The 21,976-nt window shown below is 24.6% G+C and overlaps 1 protein-coding gene across 1 annotated transcript; it reads left to right on the top strand.

Annotated features, from left to right (window-relative positions):
* The first annotated feature begins 892 nt into the window (after positions 1-892).
* LOC113555904 lies at positions 893-21,720 on the top strand. The gene is made up of 51 exons (XM_026960517.2): positions 893-952; positions 1,745-1,828; positions 2,045-2,155; positions 2,226-2,360; positions 2,705-2,918; positions 3,227-3,449; positions 3,539-3,695; positions 3,753-3,891; positions 3,964-4,074; positions 4,193-4,483; positions 4,558-4,722; positions 4,806-4,927; positions 5,022-5,119; positions 5,177-5,262; positions 5,343-5,731; positions 5,792-6,072; positions 6,145-6,224; positions 6,294-6,444; positions 6,737-6,843; positions 6,929-7,052; positions 7,252-7,422; positions 7,512-7,639; positions 7,708-7,953; positions 8,058-8,230; positions 8,339-8,579; positions 8,668-8,708; positions 12,429-12,512; positions 14,150-14,260; positions 14,349-14,483; positions 14,624-14,831; positions 15,451-15,673; positions 15,743-15,899; positions 15,959-16,097; positions 16,443-16,553; positions 16,650-16,931; positions 17,005-17,169; positions 17,249-17,370; positions 17,436-17,533; positions 17,598-17,683; positions 17,758-18,152; positions 18,222-18,508; positions 18,575-18,654; positions 18,717-18,867; positions 19,008-19,114; positions 19,181-19,304; positions 19,638-19,808; positions 19,907-20,034; positions 20,649-20,894; positions 21,005-21,177; positions 21,262-21,502; positions 21,582-21,720. Exons 2-51 carry the CDS (start codon positions 1,752-1,754, stop codon positions 21,645-21,647), a joined length of 8,151 nt encoding a protein of 2,716 aa, XP_026816318.2. The 5' UTR covers positions 893-952; positions 1,745-1,751; the 3' UTR covers positions 21,648-21,720.
* Positions 21,721-21,976: the final 256 nt, after the last annotated feature.

Here is a 21,976-nt window from a genome sequence, read left to right as displayed (position 1 = left end):
ACTTATTTACTTATTGTATTGTATACTGTGTATACACATTGTAAATGTATTTTATAAATAGATTAATTGATTAAAAAAATATATGGTTATCTACAGAAACAGATGACTAGGATCTACAGTTCTGCATTCCTTTTAGTGCTCAGGATAGATAAAAAAAAAAATTATTAATTAATAATGATTTAAAATATATTGAAAATATCATTGTTATTATAAAAATAGTCTATTCTATTTATAATCCATAATTTTTTTGAAATAATTAAATATTATATAAGTTATAAAAATACAAATGAATTGTATTAAGACTCTCATTAGAAACATTTTTACGTCAGAATATATTAATTCATTTTTATCAATAATTACATAATAGTAAAGTAATGCTCCACAAAATTTCAAGAGCCACGCAGTGAAATAACTGTACAAATGATTATTACATATAAACACGTAAAAGTTTATTAATAAGTATTGTCATTATTACCAGACAATTGAATCATTACAACTACAAATCCCCACTATTTCTCATAGATACAGTCGTTGATAATACCAAATTTATCGTCTTGACGATAATTTTTACCCCACTTTAACCAGTAACCATTAGGTTTGGGCTTATTCATAAGTAGTTGACTTACTAATATTTAAATTAAAAACACCATACATATAATTTATAATACTCAGTACCTACATTGTCATTGATTAAAATATATAATAGTTAGCTAATAATTTTGTCATGGTGTTACTATATAGAATAACACTTAAAAAACTAAAATGCATATGATTATACATATTGTCTTCAACTTGTGTAACTTCTAATTAATTTATAATCAATACTTTATAAATTATTCAACTGATTTAATTATATCAATATATTTAAATATAGTTTGATTTTTTACATAACTTTGTGTAACACTGAAGTCTTCATAATATTTTATTTTGGTTACCATTTGTATTCAATTTGGTGAGTGATTTGATCTAATTAATAATGTTACTACTATCTTGTACTAACTACTTAGTTTTAATTTTAAGAAGTATCTAATTTAATCAAATATTGTTACTATTAAAATCTTACCGAAAAATAATGTATTCAATTAATCAAATACAGTGGCGGATCCAGAGGGGGGCGATTGCCTCAATCGCCCCCCCCCCATTATCTCAAAATAAATAGTTTAAGTCTCTGATTTTAGTTTTTGGCGAAATTATACTTCATAGGTAACAAAATTATAGTGATATATTTTTTTATTACTATTATCTACTATAAAAAATATTTTTTTTTTTGTTTTGTACGAGACTGTGGAAAATAACATATATCTGTACCTAAATAAATACTTTATCAAAAATAATGAGTGCCCTTTAAAAATCGCCCCCCCCCATGTTATCTTGGTCAGGATCCGCCCCTGATCAAATAGTTTTTGTTATACCTACGTGCCAAAAATCTAAGTCTATTACGGCGTGATAACTAATTAGTTCGTCTATGTAATAGCAAATAAAGTAGAACATTTCAAAGTATAAAAGTACCTACCTTACAATTCAAATGGTTCTTTGTACACAATATTCACTAAATTTGAATAATTATTGTTACATAATAAATAGAATAATTAATCTATTGAACAATAGATGTGCCTTAAGAAATGAAATAATTTGAATTTAATGTTTAAATATTCTTAGGAAAGTACCTATATTATACTATATAGGTTTTTATGTTATTATAGTATTGATTATCAACTAACAATTATATTATCTATTATTTTAGGATAAATATGGACTCTGGTAATAAATACGAACGGCCTTCACATCCTAGAGCCAATGCAAATATTCTTGAAATCCTCACCTTTGGGTAAATTTTATATAATAAAATGAATACATGAATAACATATTAACACGTATTTTATATTAGCTATAAATAGTTGTATTTAATAATAGCTAATACTGTAAATATTATAGTACTTACTACCAAAAATTAAAATAAATACGTAGTCGTAATCAATTTAAATGTATACTCAAGAACTACCTAATTAGATTTATTTTATACATTTTTTAAAAATTTTTTAAGATGGATTTACAAACTTTTCAAAATTGGAGAAAAAAGAGATTTAGAAATAAACGATTTGTATACAACACTAAATGATCACTTGTCATCATCATTAGGCAGAGAATTAGAAGAGTAATTATATTTATTTAATAAATATTGTTATTATTTATTAATAATTATACTTAAACTAATTTGATTAAAGAATATGGAAGAATGAGCTCGCCAATGCTAAAAAAGCGAATCGATCGCCAAGCTTAACAAAAGCTTTGGTCAAAATGTTTGGAGTTAAATTTATGTTATATGGATTACTACAATCAGTCGTCGAAATTTTTCTAAAGTAAATATTTTTTTGTTTAATATAATTACTATAATATATGATAATAATTACTTCAGATGTATATGTATAAAACGAAACATAATATAGAAATATAAAATAAAATATTAGAATTCAGCAATACATTAAAAACAAAGATTTTCAATTGTCATAATATTTTTATCAAATTCCTCTTTTATTGAATATAAATCATGAAAATTATATTTTTTAAATTCCTCTACCTGCAAAGTTTCCATATTGGTAATCAATTTTTGGGTTTTTAAAAAAAATCAAAAAGTTCCTTGTTTTGTTAAAATGTAATTATTATTAAATTAATAATATATAATATGTGTTGTATTATTTTATAGAATGTCTCAACCATTACTCATCGGTGGACTGTTATCATACTTTAATCCTAATTTTTCTAACAACACGCATAATATAAAATACGCTTACATGTATGCGGTATTGTTGGCATTAAACATGCTAGTTACTTTGGTCATGTATCATGCAATACAAATAGAAATATTACATTGTGGAATGAAAATGCGTATCGCCTGCTGTTCAATAATATTTAAAAAGGTGAATATGTTTAAAAAGTAAATAAATAACAATACGAATAAATGTGATATAAATAAAGTAATCTAAACTCATCTGCACACGTTTATTGTTAATCTTAATAAATATGCATAAATTAATAATTTAAAATACGCGCATACCGACAACATAAGATTTTATAACGTTATTGATCCTAATATTATAAATATTATCTTGAGGTTTATTCTTTATCCAATCACTTATAAATGTATAACACTAAAACTATATGATTAGTAAGTAACAATTATAGAATAATATATTCAAATGTACAAATCACATTTTATTTTATCAAGGCATTGCGACTAAGTAAAATGGCTCTTGGTGAAACTACTGTCGGCCAAGTAGTAAATTTGTTATCGAATGATGTAAACCGGTTTGATAGTGTAGTAATATTTTTCAACTACCTATGGTTGGGTCCCTTACAGACAGTTTTAGTCACATATTTTTTGTGGCAAGAAATTGGAGTATCATCAATACTTGGAGTAGCGATATTACTATTGGTCGTTCCATTACAAGGTTTGTATACAATTTATTTTCGCAAAAGTTCCATTTATTTTTACTATTATTACCTATCAATATAAAACCGATAAACAAATGTTAAACAGGTTGGATAGGAAAGAAAATTTCTGAATATCGACTAAATACAGCTATTAGGACCGACGAGAGAGTACGTTTGATGAATGAAATAATTTCAGGAATTCAAGTTATTAAAATGTACACATGGGAAAAACCTTTCGCAAATTTTGTAGAATATGCAAGAAGGTTTGGTTTAGAAGCTAATAAATTATATATTTGAGTAAATAATAAATATCGTTTTAGAAAAGAAATACATGAGATTAAAGGATCATCGTACTGTAGAGCAGTGATGTTATCTTTTACGGGTTTCCATACTAGAGTTGCATTAGTATTCAGTATATTTGCATATGTGTTACTTGGAAACTATATATCTGCCCAACAAGTAAAATAAATCATGTAAATAAATAGAAAGGGTAAAAACGTTATTTATAAATAATTAATTTGAAACTTTTAGGTATTTGTTATTACATCATATTATAATTTATTGCGGACAACAATGTCAGGTTTTTTTCCACAAGGTATTGCAATATTAGCGGAAATGTCTATATCTATTAAACGACTCCAGGTAATAATAGTGTAATATAATTTATATTAAAAAAATATAAATAAATTTAATATTATAATTTAAGAAATAAATTGTTTAAAAATACATCAGATATTTTATAGAATATTTATTGTTTAAGACATTTTTATTGTATGACGAAAAAAACGATCAAACAGTTTATCTATCAACATCTGATAAGACAAATGTTAATAGTAACAGAAAAATTATGTATACTAATGACAATTTAACACCGATTAATAAAATATGTAATGATAATGAAACAACTCAATTAAATAACATTGGAGTTTTCGTAAATAATGCCACAGCTAAGTGGTCAGATACTCAAACTGAAAACTCTCTAGAAAATATTAATCTAACTGTAATACCTGGTCGATTAGTTGGAGTCGTCGGTCCCGTAGGAGCTGGAAAAGTATAAAACTTCATACTTTTTATTTATTTTAATAGATTGTAAATATTAAAAATATATTATTATAAAAATTTCAGAGTTCATTATTACAAGCAATTTTAAAAGAATTACCACTATCCGAAGGAAAAATTACAGTTAACGGTGTAGTTTCTTATGCATCACAGGAACCATGGTTATTTTCTGGTTCTGTACAACAAAATATCCTATTTGGTTCTAAAATGAATAACGAGCGTTATAAAAAAGTGAGAATCTTTAAAAATCATTTATATATGCTTAGTTATAACTTGATCGTAATCTATTATTATGATTTTCTAATTTAAAATAGATTATACAAGTTTGTGCATTAAAAGCTGACTTGAAACAATTTCCATATGGTGATAAAACAATCGTGGGAGAGAGAGGAGTTTCTCTTAGTGGTGGACAAAGAGCGAGAATAAATTTAGCACGGTAAAAAGAAAACTAATTTTTTTTATTATTATACCTTAATTTACTTTAAATTAAAATATTAATTAATATATTCTTTTAAATATTATTTTACCAGAGCTGTATATAAACAAGCGGATATTTATTTATTGGATGATCCTCTATCAGCTGTGGATACTCATGTTGGCAAGCATTTATTTAGAAAATGTATTAAAGGTAATAAAATGAAAAATATTATAGTAATGTTTATTGATATTTTACTTCCATGTATAGGGTATCTTAGAGATAAAACGTGTATTCTTATAACCCACCAAATACAATACTTGAGTAGCGTAGATCAAATTATTCTAATGGATAAAGTAAATATAATATAGAAAATATAGATTGTATTTGTTCTTATATTATTAATTTATATTTAACATGGTTAATGATCCTCCAGGGAAACGTATTAACAGAGGGATCATATGACGAACTTCAGAAGTCAAATTTAGACTTTATTAAAATGCTTGGATCACCAGTAAGAACAACGATTGAATCCTATAATGAAAATATTAAAAACAATACAAGCTCTAACAATCAACGAATAGGTTATAGTCGACAAGTGTCTATACAAAGTGTTGCATCATCAACTGAAGATACCCAATTTAATGAATTTCAAGAACAACCTGTTGAAATATCTGAAAATCGAACTTCTGGAAGTGTTTCAAAAAGTGTTTATTCTTCATATTTTTTTGCTGGCGGAAGTGATTGTAAAATATTCTTTTTCTTTATCATATGTATTTTCACTCAAGTACTGGCCTCAGGTGGAGATTTTTGGATGACCTATTGGTATTGGTAACATGTCTATAATCTGCTGAAAAATATTATATAGTTTTCTTTATTTTTTAGGGTTAATCTAGAAGAACATGTTTTTTATAGAATCAAAACTGTTACTGCATATGATACTAAAACAACTGATGATCCGTCTACGACATTATTGTGGTGGTCAATTTCTCGGGAAACGTGTTTCGTTGTTTTTATTATTTTAACTTTGTTTATGATAGCTGCCAATATCATCAGGTCTATTACATTTGTATCAGTTTGTATGAAATCTTCAATGGTATTGCACAATAAGATGTTTAATGCTATAACAAGAGCTACGATGTATTTTTTTAACACGAATCCATCAGGTAATAAACCAATCGCAATTTGCAATATTATTTTTATATTGTGTGTAATTGTTTATTTTTATTGTAATAAAGGACGCATTCTTAACCGATTTTCAAAGGATATGGGAGCTATTGATGAGATATTACCACCAACATTAATGGATTGCATACAAGTTAAACATTTTTAAGCTTTAGTTCTTTGAATATGTATAACTATATTAATATTCATATTTTTAATATAGATTGGATTAGTATTAATATCAATTGTAATTGTTATTGGAATTATAAATTTTTACCTTATGATACCTACTTTCATCATTGCAATAATATTTTACAAATTTCGAGTATTTTATTTGTCAACTTCCCGCAGTATCAAACGATTGGAAGGAGTTAGTAAGTACAGAGAAAAAAATTAATTCGATTATTTATATACCTTAACACAAAGGTTTTCAAAAATTTTATGTTTGAATATTAAAATTGCTTTGAACATGTCCAAGAAACACCAACCACTATAAATATCAATTAAAATATAAATGTAAAAAAAATATTAAATTTTTCCAACTGTCTGTTGAGCCTCTAGACCATTTTTTTTGGAACGCTAAGGTTCTGTGGATTTTAGTGTGAGAACCACTGATATAACAGAAAGTATTATTTTAAAATATTAATTAGTATTTTTAATGTATAGCAAGAAGTCCCGTATTTTCCCATTTGAATGCATCGCTTCAAGGTTTAACCACAATAAGGGCATACAGAGCTGAACAAATTTTATCTGATGAGTTTGACAACCATCAAGTTTGTGATGAATATTTAAACATTGTTTTTTTAGTTTATACAATATATAATAATATATACTATATTTATTATTATATCATTCTAGGACCTACATTCTTCGGCTTGGTATATATTTATTTGTTCAAGTAGAGCATTTGGATTATGGCTGGACATAGTATGTTTTATCTTTATAGTAATTGTGATATTTAGCTTCTTGATAATTGGAAATAGTAAGTTTAACATAATATACGAGTATGCCTATGTCCTATGTAATATTATAATGCCTATTGTAGAAAAGTGTATGATTTTGATATAAAAATTAAATTTGATAATTTATCATAAATAAACTTTACTTTTAACAAAAGAAATAACATTTTTAAATTATTAAAAAACAAACTAATAAAAAAAAATTATTTTATTTTATTTCAGCCATATATGGAGGAAATGTTGGTCTAGCTATTACACAAGCAATTAGTCTGGCCGGAATGTTCCAATGGGGAATGAGACAATCAGCTGAAGTAGAGAACCAAATTACTTCAGTTGAAAGAGTACTTGAATACACTAATGCTCCACAAGAAGATGTTCTCAAATCACCGCTAGGTAATAATTAATTATAATAACAAATAATTTTGATACATTTTTATCATAAAAATATATGAGTAAAATTTTAGATTAATATTTTTACTTAGAAAAAAAACCACCCAAGGAATGGCCTATGAATGGAAAGATAATTTTCAAAAACTTTTATCTTCGATATAGCACAGATAGTCCATTTGTAGTCAAAAATCTTAATATAAATATTGAGCCAATGGAAAAAGTACTAATCAAAATAAGTAACTAACAATATAAAATTAATAATAATTATTATTAATTTTATTCTTTAAGGTTGGAATCGTAGGGAGGACTGGTGCAGGAAAATCAACATTAATCGGAGCATTATTTAGATTAGCTATTAATGAGGGAAATATCATCATTGACGATATAGAAATACACGGTTTAGGACTTCACGATTTACGGTCTAAACTTTCGATCATCCCGCAAGAACCCATTTTATTTTCAGGAACTATGCGAACCAATTTAGATTCGTTTAATGAATATCCAGATCATATTCTTTGGAATGCTTTAGACGAAGTAAACCTTTAAATTTAATATTTGATTTTTATAAATTATTTATAATTATATATAAATAACTTTATATATGTATTAATAATGTGTTTTACTCGTTTATTTTATAGGTAGAACTTAGATATATTGTTGAAGATTTACCCAATGGTCTTTACTCAAAAATGTCAGAAGGTGGTTCCAATTTCAGTGTCGGCCAAAGACAATTGGTGTGTTTAGCTAGAGCTATTGTTCGAAATAATAAGATTCTTGTATTAGATGAAGCCACTGCCAATGTTGATCCACAGTAAGAATATAAAATATAAATAATACATAAATGTATATTGTTTACACACACATATTTAAGACGTTTTGTTGTATAATTACCAAAATATATATAAATATATTTTTTTAGAACTGATTGTTTTATCCAAAATACTATTAGAAATAAATTCCGAATGTGTACGGTGCTAACTATTGCTCATCGTTTGAATACAGTAATGGATTCAGACAAGATACTTGTAATGGATGCAGGTACAATGGTTGAATTCGATCATCCATATAATTTGTTAAAAGATAAAAATGGGTTCTTGTATAAAATGGTGGAACAAACTGGGTCAACCAATGCAGAATTTTTACATAACATAGCTTCAGAGGTATTTAAAATTGTGATAAAATATTGTATGATGTTTAATAGTTTAATGTATTTTATTTTATTATTATTAATTTTTTATTTTATTACAGAGCTATAATAGAATGATTTTAACAAAAGAATACCTTATAAAATCATGAAAATGAGATGTTTTTGCTCTATAAATTTTCAAAAATCAATGGTTCCTTGTTTATCTGTTTAAAATGAGCTTAGCTTATAGCATGAATCAAACATTGTTGTAATTAAGAGCACTATTTTTAAACTCTGGTAGTATATGATTTTATGTATTAGGTTTAGGTTATTTAGAAAATGTTTATCAATTTTCCATTGTAAACTTTAACATACTTTAAAACTATGTAAATTAATTTATTTTGACTTATTATAATTTATAATATTATACAAAATACTACAATATTTCAGTTATTTATTCATCTACTGAAAAATACTTTTAATTAAAACTTTAAGGTATTTTATTATATATTATTATTATTATTATTATTACAGCTGGAAAAAAAGTTATATTGAAAATATACTCTATGGTTCAATGTTGGTCCAACAGTTGAAAAATAAAAATTATCGAAGCCAAATCATCATTCATAATTTACTCTTTACACCCAGAGTACAGAGTATGTTCATCTAGACAAACTAAGCAGTAACACAGTTTTTACAGTATTCAAAAAAAATTTTCTATGCTCAAATTTTGATAAATCCCTAACTTAAGCTGTTCAAATCTAAATAAAATCCAGCTAATTCCATATTTTACCTGTTCCGTTCTTTTATTCGATCTTAACTATCAATTAACTGCAAACTTACAATCTATAATGCCATTAAACCTAAGAACTAGGGCATATAGAATCGTGATATGGAGTTCTGTTAAGACATACAATATTTCATGCATTTCAGTCTATTTGTTTTCAATAAATTTTACCTGCTTTATAGTTTATAATAAATCTCTACAAAGATCTCAAAATTTAAACATAAAATCAACTAGTAAAAAGTCATTACATCTAACTTCACCAAATAACTCAAAATGATCAAGATCGACTAAATAAGCTTCTTTCTTTTCACACCGATCACAAAAAAATCTAACAGGCGATTACATAAATGTGTGTATATTTTAATGTACTTTTAAACATAATAAAAATTAATAAAATAAGATTGAAAACCTGTAAATTGTACTCCACATCCAAATTATTTTTAGTTAGGTAGGTACTTCATATTGTATATACTTATAGTACCAAAATATTATCTACGTGACACCAATAGTTTAATTGATATTTTTATTGTGTTTTAAACAGACTACACTTGTAATAATAAAACTTTTTATCGCATAAGTATGTGAAATAATATGTATTAATATGTATTCATATTATAGTGTTGCATGATATTACGTAAAATTGAATTCAACTGTTAAACAAAATTATTTCAAAATGAATAATTTAATTTACGATATTATTTTAGTTTAAGACCAATATCACTGTTTTTGTATACAGCGGGTTACAAGCATTTTATAAAAACTATTATAAATTGAACATTAAAGATATAATGTCATAACTCATCAGCGTAGTGAAATACTTAAATTAATGACGAGTTTAGTGAAAAGAAGGTTTTGGTCTTCCATTACTTAATAAAAGTTGAGTATGAACACTAAAACGTACATACAATTTAAATGTTGTAAAGATAATTATAAATATATATATATATGTGTGAAGAGAAATACCTATTAAAATAATTTTAAAGTTTAAATCAAATAATAACTATAGCATTTTTTATGAACAGTGGCAATCGTTTTTAATTAAACACTTATCAGATGTCAAAACAACTAATGATATTTTTTTTTAATAAAAATAACATGCAATATAATTAAGAAAGTTATTTTTAAAAAAAAAATTGTTGAATTCGACAATAAATCATAGTCAATAGTGTAAAAATAATAACGATAGCAATTATTAATATCGTTATACTTTGTTTAAACATCCCATTTCGTCAAAATTTGAAATTCATATGTCTATATAAAGAAAAAAATAATAATAACAACATATTTTTCGGTGTCAATGCTCAGTAATAACTACTTATAAGGAACCTTATATTAAGTTTTCAAGTCTTAATTATAAATAATAAAACAACCATTTATATCAAATCATGTAATACATCAACAATAATATAGAAAATAATAATACATTTCATTTCATTTCTTTAACACAGAATTAATTACCGATATTGAAAAATAAAATTAACTATAAAAATAACATAACCATTTCGTTATTTTATTGACCAAATTTTCAATTATTTTGCAACATCACAACCACTGTTTAAAACCAATAATAATTTACTGGAATATTCTCAACAATTAGCTTAATATAACTTTAAAGTTTACTAACGATAATAATCCTTTTCAATCAATATGAACATTTGCATTATGGTGTACGATTTAATTTACAATAAGGTTCTTAACAAATTCAACAATCAAATATATATTTTTGTTGGTATATAGTATTGAATATCAACTTAACACTTATTCTATGGACTAAACTTCAACCGATTCAATAATGAGCTTACTATTAAACGAATATGGTAAATCAAACTTATACGAAGAAAAAAGAACACATCGTATCGCCCCACTTCGAATCTAAAATTTACTAATATTTCCAAAGTGTGGTATGGTATATTGAACAGTAATGCGTGTTCTATATACGATGAATTAGTTGAAAATAATTAAGAGAAAACATAATAGGTAAATTAAAAAAAAAAAAACAATACGATGGAAATAAAATTTTATTAACTAAGACCCTAACAATATTTATTGATGATTAAAAAATATTTTTACAGTAGAGTAAAATCAAAAAGCTCTAAGAGCACTCATGATGACCAGTAATTTATCATGGAAAATGGTATTAATACCAATAATATCTTTAGATTTGGAAAATTAGACAATAAATAATAAATATAAAGTATTTTTTTTTAATTCAAAGAATTAATTTAAAAACTAACCAGAAATATTTTAAACTATAATTAATCAACAATAGTTTATTTTAGCATAAGACTTACTTCCATATCAAAACACTTTTTAGGACTATATAAAAATAAATTTAAATTTATTGAGAAAAATACTAAAAGTATATTATTATTATTATTATGTGGAATATAACTATAAATAATTAAATTAAAATAATATAAGTGACCTTAGAATGTTATTATTATACTTCTAATGCAAACAAATAACATCACTTCATTATATTTCAACTTCCTAATGTACTCGGGACTAAAATTACTTAACCTTATTTGGGAATTATATTATTAAAGTAACATTATACAAGACATCTACTCATTATTTAGTATTGATTATGAATAATGATATTTATGCACTTGAATTACACTATATACTTATATAAATTAGAAGTAGGTATAAGCTCTTAGTTGATATCATGTACACTGTACAGTTATAGAATAATATTACTAAACAAGCAGTATAGTTATAGCAGTTTGACTAACAACAACAAAAAAAAAAAAATGTATTACTAAGAGTTCTCAAAAATGTAAGTAATATTTTTGGATTAAACATACTTTTTTCAAAATATTTTTTTGAAAAATGTATATTAATCTTATTATTTTATATAATAAACAATACGTTAAGCAATCAGCATCATGTTTTGTTCTTTATCAGTTTATTATACATTTAATACAAACTAGATTAATATTATTTAATACTTAATAATGGCAATAAGAAATATAATCTTTAAAATCGTTTTTCATACTCTAAAATAGCTTTTATTCCATTATACATGAAGTGGCAAATAATTCTATTCATAATATAAATAAATATTGTACATTATATTATTTTCTATTATTCTAGGATAAAAATGGATGCAACGTTCAAAGAAGAAATACCACCAAATCCAAGATCAAAAGCTAATATTTTTGAAATTATAACATATAGGTAAACTTAAAAACGTTTAACACAACTGTAATACTTAAAAATATCAAGTAAAAACAAATTAATTACCATTCTGTGTTTTATAATTGTTAATCTTTTAAATTAAAATTAGAATAAAATAAAAAAATGTTTAGTTTCGTATATAAAAAAGCATCAATAGAACTTGGTTATTTATTTTAATGTACGCACTTTATGTTTACTTTATTATAATATAATTCCCATAATATATCTAAGAATATAGTACATTTTTAATCAATGAAATAATACAAAGTCTTAATAGAAAAATCTAATAGTATTTTAATTTAAGTAAAGTTGTAATATTAAATAATTTTAATACTTATTTTAATAAACGAAACTAACTTTAATGCTTATCATTATTTTTTCTTAGTTACTCATTCAATAAAAACAAAATATATTTCATACGTAGTAAATTATTCAGTTCTGTCAATTATTTCTGTACCACTCTTTACGCCTACGTTAACAATTGTAATCTCTAAAATTTTTAATTATTTTTCAAGATATTATCCATCACCCTTATTCCAGCAGAAGGCATCTAAAGAGCTATATTCTCTCCATACACTATTTAATTTATATACAGAAAATCTGGTAACTATGTATCATCAACATCACTAGCTTATTTTGTAGTTAATTAAATAATATACACTTTACAACAACATGCAAATTATGTTCAACATTACTAAAAAAAAACCTGCTAAATAGCTTATTATTTTGATCCTCTAAATTAAGAATAAAAGTTAATAATGAAAAATCCACCTAATTATTTAATTATTTAAAAAAAGCGAAATCCATCCGGCCACCGTATTTTATCAAGTTCCGATAAATTTTCAGCATCCAATATTTAGGATTAACTCTTGATAGACGTCTGACTTGGCCAAGTCTCATTAAAAGCATAGAAACTTATGTTAAATTTCAGACGAAAATGTTTCAAACCATTGTTAGGTAAACATTTCATTCCTAATTTAATACTAAATTATGTATCTATAAATCCTTACTCATGATCATTCAAAGCTATATCATTTAATTATGAATTTCTGCCAAATTATTCGATATTAATACAATGCAACCCTTTCAATGAATATAACGTTACGAATACTTAAAAAACCTATTTTTTTAGTATAAAACTATTCATTATATTCATATATAATATATTATAAGTTGGTGTATATTGTATAAACAGAACTCCCTAAAAAAAATAACTAAAATAGAAGGAAATGGATAATTTTTATTCAAATATTCAAATTTTATTGAAATCCAAACTTCAAATGCCTATTGAAAATTTAATTGTGTGAATATATTTTTGTTATTTTTAAATTTCTATTACAACAAGTAAGAAACCTTCTATTATATTTTCAATCGCTTTTGACAAAATGTAAATATATTATAAAAAAAAATATGAGTACTTTAAACATCTATACATAACTTAAAATATTAGTCTCGATGTATTTTAAATGCTAATGTGTATACAAAACAACAGTTTAAATGAAAATTAAATGTTATGAAATGCAAATGCTGGGCTCAAAATCTTATTATTAAATAAGACATTTATAATTAAACATAATTAAGGTTTCTAATAATTAAAATTGTATTAAATCATTAAAATAGTTTTATAATATTTTAAGGTGGATTTTAAAATTTATCAAAAAAGGATTAAACAAAGAATTGGATTTTATTGACTTATATAATGTTTTGGATGGTGATTCGTCTGATTTATTGGGAAATGAATTACAAAAGTAAATAGCTTTTCACCTATTTATTCATGAATTTCAATCAATATTAAAAAGTATAGAAATTGATTTTTGTATTGATTTTTTTTCATAGATTTTGGGATGATGAATTAATAAATTCAAAAACTAATAACAGAAAACCTAGTTTTGTTAAGACACTATTCAAAATGTTTGGCAAAAGGTTTATGTTTAGTGTAACTTATTTAACTGTATTTCAGATTACTTTAAGGTAATATCTTATAAAATATACAACACTATAATACCATAGAAGATATAATTATTAGTATTATATATTATTCATATAAATAATAAAAAAAATATTCATTATTGAGATAACAATAAAAAAATACCCTTAATTTTTATTAATAGTATAAGCATTTCAACTATGGTAGGACTGATAGTCAATCATTTTGAAACTAATACATCTTTTGATCAAAATCCAGTTGGAGTATATTTAGCAATTGGACTAGTTTCACTTTTATTAATAAGAGCAATTATGCATAGCAGCATCAGCATGTCAAGTGCACATTTATCGATGCAAATGCGCGTGGCAACATGTGATCTCATTTACAATAAGGTAATTATTAGGTAATATTATACTTTAAACATTATAATAATATTTAACCAAAATAAATATTTACTAATGGTGTCAAAATGTATTAATTAAATTAATGTTTGTATTTTAAGATATATTTTTCAACAATATATAGAGGTACTTTTTATATTAAAATTATACGTAATATAAGTATACAATTTATATACTTTACCTATTGATAACATTCTTATTTATATTAATCATTGTATACGTAGAATAGTATATACATTTAAAGCTTAACTAATATTTAAATTTTAAAATTGTATATAATACTATAGCAGGTATTTACTTAATTAAAATATAAAAAATAAAATTAAAAAAAAGTTGTTTACAAAATAAATTTTGTTCTTAATTATAACTTATAAACTATTTAAATTATTATTAAATTATACGCATTCAAATTTAATGTAGCACTTAACAGTAATTATAGATTATTTATCTATAAAAAAATATTTTGGTTTTAATATTTTAAATATACTAACTATAGCAGGTTTTCTTTTTCACATATTATTAGATAGTATAATAATACCACATTGTTCATATTATGCTTATAAAAACTACAAACATAGAACCATTTTCTAATATAATTGATTTTAATTAGGCTCTTCGGCTCAAAATAAATTCCCTGGACTCAACTACAACTGGTCATATAATAAATTTAATGTCAAACGACGTTAACCGATTTGATGTATCTTTAATATATGTACCTTTCTTATTGATTGGACCTTTGGAAACATTTGTTACGATTTATTTTTTGTGGCAAGAAGTAGGTGTGTCATCAATTATAGGAGTGATCACATTACTTATATTTATACCATTACAAGGTTAGTAAAATGATAATTTAAATATTGAATTATTATTATTATTAACTGATATTTTGTTTGATATTTAAGTCTGGTTAGCGTCGATAACTTCTAATATTCGATTAAAAATAGCCAACAAAACTGACAAGAGGGTTCATTTAATGAATGAAATAATATCGGGATTACAAACAATCAAGATGTATACTTGGGAACCATTTTTTGATAATCTTACAAAACAATTAAGAAAGTAATTTGTCCAAAAAATAAAATAAATTTATTTATTAAAAAAATAATGGTTTATTATAGGGAAGAAATCGCCAAAATTATTGAAGCATCATACATCAAACGTATTTTGACGTCTTTCTTTTTATTTAACACAAGAATCGCATTGTTTTTTAACATATTTTCATACGTTCTGCTTGGAAATTATATAACCGCATCAAAAGTAATGTAGTGCCTATTCATAATAATTATATAATAATATTTTATGTAAACCACTTACGACACTTATTGTACACTTATAAACTATATTAATACCTTTCATCAATTCTATACAAAATAATATTTAATATTGTCTTATGTAGCTGTAATATCTATGGTAAAGATGTAATTTATGGTATCAATAGATCAATAAACATTTACCAAAAAATAAGTATTTAAATCAATATTTATTATATTATTATTTAATTATATGATATACGAGTATGAATTAATTTTTATACAATTGCTGATAAATAATACAATTTAATATCGTAATTATTCCTGATCAAATACTTTTTATAAAATTAAGGTATTTGTTGTGACGTCGTACTATAACATTTTGCGGTCGTCACTAACATTACTTTTCCCACCAGGAATAAGTCTAGCTGCTGAATTACTAGTTTCGATCAAACGAATTGAGGTATGAACGAATGTATATATTAAATAAAATAAATGGCATTTTTTATATTTATATTATGTAATAATTATAAATATTATATACTACGTATTTTATTAGAATTTCCTTTTACGTGAAGAAAAAGGTAAACAACCAATAAGTCAAACAAAAAATACCAACGGGTTTGAAAAATCAAATAACCACAGTGCAGTTCCAAATAATAATAGTATCAATTTAAATAATTTAAATGATACTGAACAATTAAGTAATTTTGGTATAGTTATCTCGAATGCTACTGCCAAGTGGTCAGACGCTCAAACCGAAAATACTTTAGACAATATTAATTTAATCATAAGACCTGGTCGATTGGCTGCAATAATCGGACCAGTAGGAGCTGGAAAAGTACAAATAATATAAATAACCTAACTTAATTATTTGAGGTATTTTTAAATCATACAATTATTACATTTCTTAGAGTTCGTTAATACAAGCAATTTTACATGAGTTACCACTTTCTGAAGGAAACATTTCAGTACACGGAATAGTGTCTTACGCGTCACAAGAACCATGGTTGTTTTCAGGATCTATAAGACAAAATATTTTATTCGGTTCGACAATGAATAAGGATCGTTATAAAAGGGTGAATAGTTTTCAAATGTGTTAAAATTAAAAATAAAGTAACCATTTGGTATTTAATATTTTGTTTGATTGTGACTAAGGTTATACAAGTATGTGCATTAAAAACTGATTTTGAACAATTGACATACGGTGATAAAACAATAGTAGGGGAAAGAGGAGTTTCTCTTAGTGGGGGACAGAGAGCAAGAATCAATTTAGCAAGGTATAATGATATTATTAGTTTTTCAAAAAATAATTGAATACTCATATATATATTTTTCATTCTAGAGCGATATACAAGCAAGCGGATATTTATTTATTAGATGATCCTTTATCAGCAGTCGACACTCGTGTTGGAAAGCATTTATACGAAAAATGCATAAAAAGTATTCAAATATTTTATATCGTATCTGAAATGTGTACCAAATTTAATTATTTTGTAATATATAGATTACCTTAAAGAAAAGACTTGTTTACTCGTAACCCATCAAATTCAATACTTAACTAATGTAGATCAAATTGTTCTGATGGAAAACGTAAGTATGCATAATAATAATATCATATGGGTAGAAATATACAATTTCTATTTTTATATCACTTTTTGTGTTAGGCAAAGGTGGTAACAGAGGGTTCTTATCAAGAACTTCAAACTTCTGGTTTAGACTTTACTAAATTGTTCAAACCTTCTACTGAAACAGCAGTTTTACCTGATAATGAGTGTAAAATAGATAAATCTTGTAACAATAATATAGCACGTTCCAAATTATATATTCGTCAAGAGTCTATCTTAAGCATTGCATCATCAATAGAAGAAACCAAATTTAGTGATACTATAACTGCACCTGTTGAAATAGCTGAAACCCGTTCTTCGGGAAATGTATCATTTAATGTTTATTTGTCATACATTTTAGCTGGTGGTCATATGTGCAAAGTTATATGTTTAATATTGATTTGTATTTTTACACAATTCCTCACATCTAGTGGAGATTATTGGATAACTTATTGGTACTTAAATTTTTTCAATATTTATAAATTAACAAAATATTGATATAACATTTTGGGTTTTTTTTTTAGGGTAAATTTAGAAGAACATATTTTTAGTACATCCAAACCTCTTATGCCTATCAGTAACGGTACTTCTACCACAGTTAATCCTTTTGTAGAATTGATACCGTGGATTGTATCAAGGAAAACTTGTGTTATTGTATTTGCTGCATTAACGTTCTCAATCATATTAGCCACCTTAGTTGAATCCATTTTATTAGTATCTGTATGCACTACAGCATCAACAAATTTACACAATAAAATGTTTAATGCTATTACAAGATCAACAATGCATTTTTTAAATACAAATTCATCAGGTAAAAAATATATGGTTGTTGAAATATTTGGTTTACTTTAATAGCAACTTTTTTTTTTTATGTTAGGGCGAATTCTCAATCGTTTTTCAAAAGATATAGGACTTATTGATGAAATATTGCCTAATATTCTAGTTGACGTTATACAAGTAAAATATAATAATATACATTTTATATTTAAATATGTTTATACTTTTTTACACTTTATTAGATTGGTTTAATGGTGATTGGGATGTTCGTAGTTGTTGGAATCGTTAACCCTTATTTAACCATACCAACAATTATTTTAGTAATGATTTTTTTTAAAATGAGAAATATTTATATGACTATATCTCGTAACATTAAACGTCTAGAAGGAGTCAGTAAGTACTGTAAATAATTAAATTTTAATAAAAAAATTAGGGGTGGATTAACTGATTTATTATTAAATATACTTCTCAGATGTCATATAAAATTAAAAAATATGTAAAAAACAAATTAATTTTTTGTCTTTAAAACTTAGCTCGGAGCCCTATGTATACCCATGTGAATGCATCTATTCATGGACTGACCACAATAAGATCATTTAAAGTAGAACAAATACTTTTTAAAGAGTTCGCCATCCACCAAGTAATAATATACTAGATTAAATTATTTAATTGTTTTCAATACCTATTAAGTGAAAAATATTTTTAGAATTTACACTCTGCAGCGTGGTATTTATTTATTGCCTTAAATAGAGCATTTGGATTTTGGCTGGATTTAATTTGCATATTATTTATAAGTACTATAACATTTTACTTTATATTTATTGACAATGGTAAGTATAAAACCTAATCTAAACATGATTATTTAAAAAACAATATTCTGTATCAGAATGTGAAATTAAAATAAATGTTGTCATTAAAAAAGTAAAAACTTAACATACTATAAATACATCGATAAATAATAATTAAAATATAGTTTTTTTCAAATCTATTAATTATTTAAGAGTTAAAATTATGAAAAAACTTATTTTGATAAACTTAATAAATAATACAATAGTTCGTGTTCTCCGATAAAATAAAAACTAAAGAAATAGTAACACAAATTAAATTATATTACATTCTAAATGCATTAAGACTTCGTTTAAATAATTTGAACATAATTATAGATAACTATGGTGGAAATGTCGGGCTGGTTATCACGCAAGCTATTGGATTAACTAGTCTGTTCCAATGGGTAGTTAGACAATCTGCGGAATTGGAAAATCAAATGACGTCTGTTGAAAGAGTTTTAGAATACACAAATGTACCACAAGAATCAACTTTTGAATCGCTTCCAGGTAATAACTGTCTGAACACTAATATATTATGAATTATGATTTGCTGAAAAATAAATTGAAGCCTTAATACATTTTCTAAATTTCTAAAATTATTTTAGACAAGAAGCCATCAAAAACATGGCCACATGAAGGTCGAATTATATTCAAAAATTTGTATCTACGTTATGACCAAGATGCATCGTTTATTTTGATCGATCTAAATATTAACATTGCACCAGCAGAAAAAGTAATATACAAAATTAGATAATATTACATGTTTTGAAGGAAATCAAATAGTTGTTAGATATAGCTTATTCAATTAAACCATTCAATAATAAAATATGTAAAAAAAATTTTAGTTTTAAGTTTTATTTATAATGTTGTATTTATTAAGATTAGAAGAACTAATGCTAGAAAATCGATTTGGTTGCAGGCTGAAAGTTTGAAATTCAAATTAGATATTTAAAAAAAAATAAATTTTTTTAATTACATATTTTAATTACATTGTTAGATATACAATTTAAAATTGATTTTTCTTTAAATTAATTTATATAAAATATATTAGATAGGTAACAGAAATTCGTTGTGTATATTGAGAATAATAAAAATATCTTAGACTTCTAATCACATAATTCACACTCATAATTACTATCGTATATTCAATATTCATATACATCATTACATCCTGAATTTAATCAGTATTCTATATTTATAAAAATATATAAATAGCACCTAAGTTTAAAACAATTATTGCTCACCTAATATAAGCATAGGCACATCGGAAATCTATTTACTAACATTATCTAACTATTAATGTATTATATTATATTATATAAGCAAATATAGATTTTGTTTATTTAGATTGGAATTGTTGGAAGAACTGGTGCAGGAAAATCATCTTTGATTTCTGCATTGTTTAGATTAGCTTTTAACGAAGGTAAAATCATTATCGACGGAATAGAAATACATGAATTGGGATTACACGATTTGCGATCTAAAATTTCCATCATACCTCAAGAACCAGTTTTGTTTTCAGGAACAATGAGAAACAATTTAGATCCATTTAATGAATACCCGGATCACATTCTTTGGAAAGCTTTAGATGAAGTAAAATTATTATTTAAAGTATTTTTGTGTATTACGCGTTCAATATTAATTACTGCATAAACAAAACGATAATAATTTTCATAATCTCTCTATATAACTAATATTTTCAGGTGGACCTCAAAAATGTTGTAGACGATTTATCGGATGGCCTAAACTCGAAAATTTCAGAAGGTGGATCTAATTTCAGTGTCGGTCAAAGACAATTAGTATGTTTAGCCAGAGCAATTATACGAAATAACAAAATTCTTATATTAGACGAAGCCACTGCAAATGTTGACGCACAGTAAAAAATTGAATTTAAAAATATTACAATTTGTAAATTAAATAATACAAGTACTAAAGTTTTGTTCCTAATTTCTACATTTAGAACCGATTCTTTGATTCAAAACACAATTAGAAATACATTTCGTAAGTGTACAATATTAACGATTGCACATCGGTTGAATACAGTGATGGATTCTGATAAGATACTCGTGATGAACGCTGGCACAGTAGTTGAATTTGATCATCCATACAGCTTATTGAAAAATAAAGATGGATATTTACATAAAATGGTAGAACAAACCGGACAGAGCAATGCTCAATCGTTACGCAATTTAGCTCATGAGGTATTTATCTTTCTTACATGCATATGTTTTTACTTATTAGTGTATTTAATTCATATATATATATTTATAATTTTAAAAGAGTTATAATAAAGGACATATGCTAAACGGTCATCGATTGTCAAGCATTAACGAAGACGAAGACTAAACCGGATCATGAATAGTATACAGTTATTTACGTATAATCAAATTAATATTTGATAATTATAGCATATTTAAGTGAATTATACAATTATTATAAAAATTGTTTAAAATTATTTTTCATTTATTTTATAAATATTTATATATTTATGAAAATATGACCTATGTGACCTGAAATGTTATGAGATAATATACTTGGCATCTATCGTACCGCAGAGCGACATTCACAGTTATTGAATACTTAATTAGTAAAATAGATGTCAACATTTAAACAAATTAAGAAAATAAATATATAGTTTCAAATGTAGAATAATTCAATTATCCTATTAGATTATT

The sequence above is a fragment of the Rhopalosiphum maidis genome, chromosome 4, assembly GCF_003676215.2.
Source record: "Rhopalosiphum maidis isolate BTI-1 chromosome 4, ASM367621v3, whole genome shotgun sequence".
Classification (NCBI taxonomy): domain Eukaryota; kingdom Metazoa; phylum Arthropoda; class Insecta; order Hemiptera; family Aphididae; genus Rhopalosiphum; species Rhopalosiphum maidis.
The sequence above is the reverse complement of the archived record's forward strand: the minus strand, read 5'-3'. Positions and strand labels throughout refer to the sequence as shown.

What these genes read in the sequence shown, in the direction of transcription:
- LOC113555904 (XM_026960517.2), top strand. Translation starts at nt 1,752, where the DNA reads ATGGACTCTGGTAATAAATACGAACGGCCTTCACATCCTAGAGCCAAT. An exon ending in CATTAATGGATTGCATACAA is followed by an intron (nt 6,225 to 6,293) that starts GTTAAACATTTT and finishes TTTTTAATATAG; the next exon opens with ATTGGATTAGTATTAATATC. An exon ending in ACTGCAAATGTTGACGCACA is followed by an intron (nt 21,178 to 21,261) that starts GTAAAAAATTGA and finishes TTCTACATTTAG; the next exon opens with AACCGATTCTTTGATTCAAA.